This window comes from Cystoisospora suis (assembly GCF_002600585.1).
Source record: "Cystoisospora suis strain Wien I chromosome Unknown contig_9712, whole genome shotgun sequence".
In the NCBI taxonomy this organism is placed as follows: domain Eukaryota; phylum Apicomplexa; class Conoidasida; order Eucoccidiorida; family Sarcocystidae; genus Cystoisospora; species Cystoisospora suis.
The window spans coordinates 1-2,283 of record NW_027162486.1 but is presented as its reverse complement, the minus strand read 5'-3'; the positions used below and the strand labels follow the sequence as shown (position 1 = coordinate 2,283).

General features: G+C 43.2%; 2 protein-coding genes across 2 annotated transcripts; one reads left to right on the top strand and one right to left on the bottom strand.

Moving 5' to 3' along the window:
* Nucleotides 1-63: 63 nt before the first annotated feature.
* CSUI_011104 (uncharacterized protein) lies at nucleotides 64-787 on the top strand (the record flags this gene model as incomplete). The annotated part of the gene is made up of 1 exon (XM_068071205.1): nucleotides 64-787. A coding segment is annotated over one exon (408 nt), but the record flags the coding sequence as incomplete, so codon positions are not given.
* A 1,030-nt stretch (nucleotides 788-1,817) lies between these two features.
* CSUI_011103 (uncharacterized protein) lies at nucleotides 1,818-2,213 on the bottom strand (the record flags this gene model as incomplete). The annotated part of the gene is made up of 1 exon (XM_068071204.1): nucleotides 1,818-2,213. A coding segment is annotated over exon 1 (198 nt), but the record flags the coding sequence as incomplete, so codon positions are not given.
* Between the last annotated feature and the right edge of the window lie 70 nt (nucleotides 2,214-2,283).

Sequence of the window (2,283 nt, the reverse complement as noted above, 5' to 3'; positions counted from 1 at the left end):
GGATCTAAAGAATTTTCTCTTCTTGCTGTTGTTTGTGTGTGTGTCTATCTATCATCGTTAGATAATGCCTTTCAACCCACAGCGGCGACACCTCTCTTTTTGAAGAGCTCGATTCTTCTTCCGAAATCTATCCCTGAAGAAGTGACCGCTCAGATTCCTCCCCCTGCCTTTGCTGTGACTGCTGGCGGTGCTAGCAGTACCACTAAAGCTTCGGGTGTATCTACACCTGGAGCACCAGCAGCAGCAGGTGCGGGGGCGGCTAAGAAGCAGGCAGCTTCTTCTCCCTCGCCTCCTTCTGGAGCGAGTGGGGGTGGATCACCTACACCAGCTAAGAGTGATGCGCCTTCAGCTGGTCCATCTAAGGGTCCTCCTCCCGGCGCCGGCGGAGCTGCAAAGAAAGCTCCAGGAATCAAAGCCCCTGGAGCTCTTAAGAAGCCTCAGTTCAAAACGTCTATCAAAGCCAAAAGCTAGATGACTATGATGATGGAAATGTCTCGTCGTAGATCTAACAAAAGACACAGCTAGGCACAAAAAGACCTAGCTAGCTAACTATGTATCGATTGAGTTACTAATTGGTCCACCGTGGATGAGAGGATTCTTCTTCACCTTTTGTTCTCTCTGCCTTGAGGCTTTGCATGCATCCCCCACATGTATCGATCCCCCCCCTTCTCTTGTATTTGCAGAAGATTCGATTGACTCTGTGAGGTTTCTGTCTCTTTCTTCATTCACCTCACAGTAAAGGTCTCGCACAAAAAGTGTCTCTGTACAGACTTCCTCGCTCGACACGAAAACGCGTCTGTATGCTATATCAGCATCTATCTATATCTATATCTATGTATATACGTGTATATATGTATATACATCTATATATATATATATATATCGATACATATGGGTGTAGTCACGGTGGATTTTTTTTGAATGTGTTTTTTCATTCAACCCGTTTGTTGACTGCGACTTTCTGGTCTTTTCTTTTCTTTCCTTCTTTCTTTCATCTGCTCTTTTCAAGTTTTCTTAGTCCTCCTTCTTGTGTATCGCAAAGCCCGCTCGGCCTCCCGTTGCTTCTTCTCTTTCTTAGGACTGAAGGAGAAAGAAAGGAGATCACTCCTTTTCGAGAGATCTTTCTGTCTATTGAATTTGCCAAGAGAGAACAACACACATGCATGCTCTCAGATAAAGAGAATTCCCTCACTTTTTCACACGCAAACATCGAGAGAGAGAATGACACAAAAAAGAGAAAGATAGACCGATAGATTAAAGATAGATAGATAGATTAGAGATAGATAGATAGAGAGAGATAGATAGATAAAGATAGATAGATAGATAGAGTAAAGATAGATAGATAGATTAAAGATAGATAGATAGAGAAAGATAGATAGATGAGATGTCTATAATCTTTTTTCCATAACACTTCTACAGCTAAGACTGCTAAAGGAAGACCTCGCAGAGAAAGACGTTCCTTTCTAGTAGAGCCCGGCGCGACTCAGTAGCGTGTACACCCAGGAGGGGGTCTGTATGAATTATATGAACATGCCTGCTTGTTGATCTTCTATTCTATCTTCAATCTATCTATCTATGGAGGCGTCTTCGAGTTCCCTAGATGAAAGGAGACGGCAGGAAGATCGATAGATCTATAGCTAACAAAGACCGTCTTCAGACACCTCCTACCTATATAGATGTGACGCCCCCTAACATGCAGCGCAAGCCGCAGAGAGTGGGGGGGGAGAAGAAGAGCAGAGAGGGAGAGTTATATTGGTAGCAGCTGTGAACTTGGAAGATATCTAGAGTGGTTAGAGAAGGATTCCACGAGGTTTGTAGAGAGAAGAAAATTTCTTGGTAAAGAAGAAAGGAACGCGAGACGAGCATTCTTATCTCTCTCCCTTCCTCTCTTGTGAAGAGGAGGCAAAAGAGAAGAAGGAGTAAATGGGCTTTTCTTTATAAAGTCATACATCGATAAGAAAGAGTATACGACGGAAGAAAAGATACATACATAAAGAGGTAGATGATAGGTCTGCATCTACACATCTACCTCTCTTTAAGAAGAAACGAAAAGACAAGACATATGCAAGAAGACCTGAGAGAGAAGAAGAGAAAAAGTATCTTGCCATCTTGAAAAGAGAAGGTCTAACGCCAACATACAAGAGATCATGAGAGACTCAAATCATCAGACTCGCTAGACTTCTTGAAATGGGGAGTCTCCACCTTGTTCTTCCCCCCCCACCCTCATCATCCCCCCCCGCTCTCCATTCAAAGACACATCTATACACATATATATATACACAT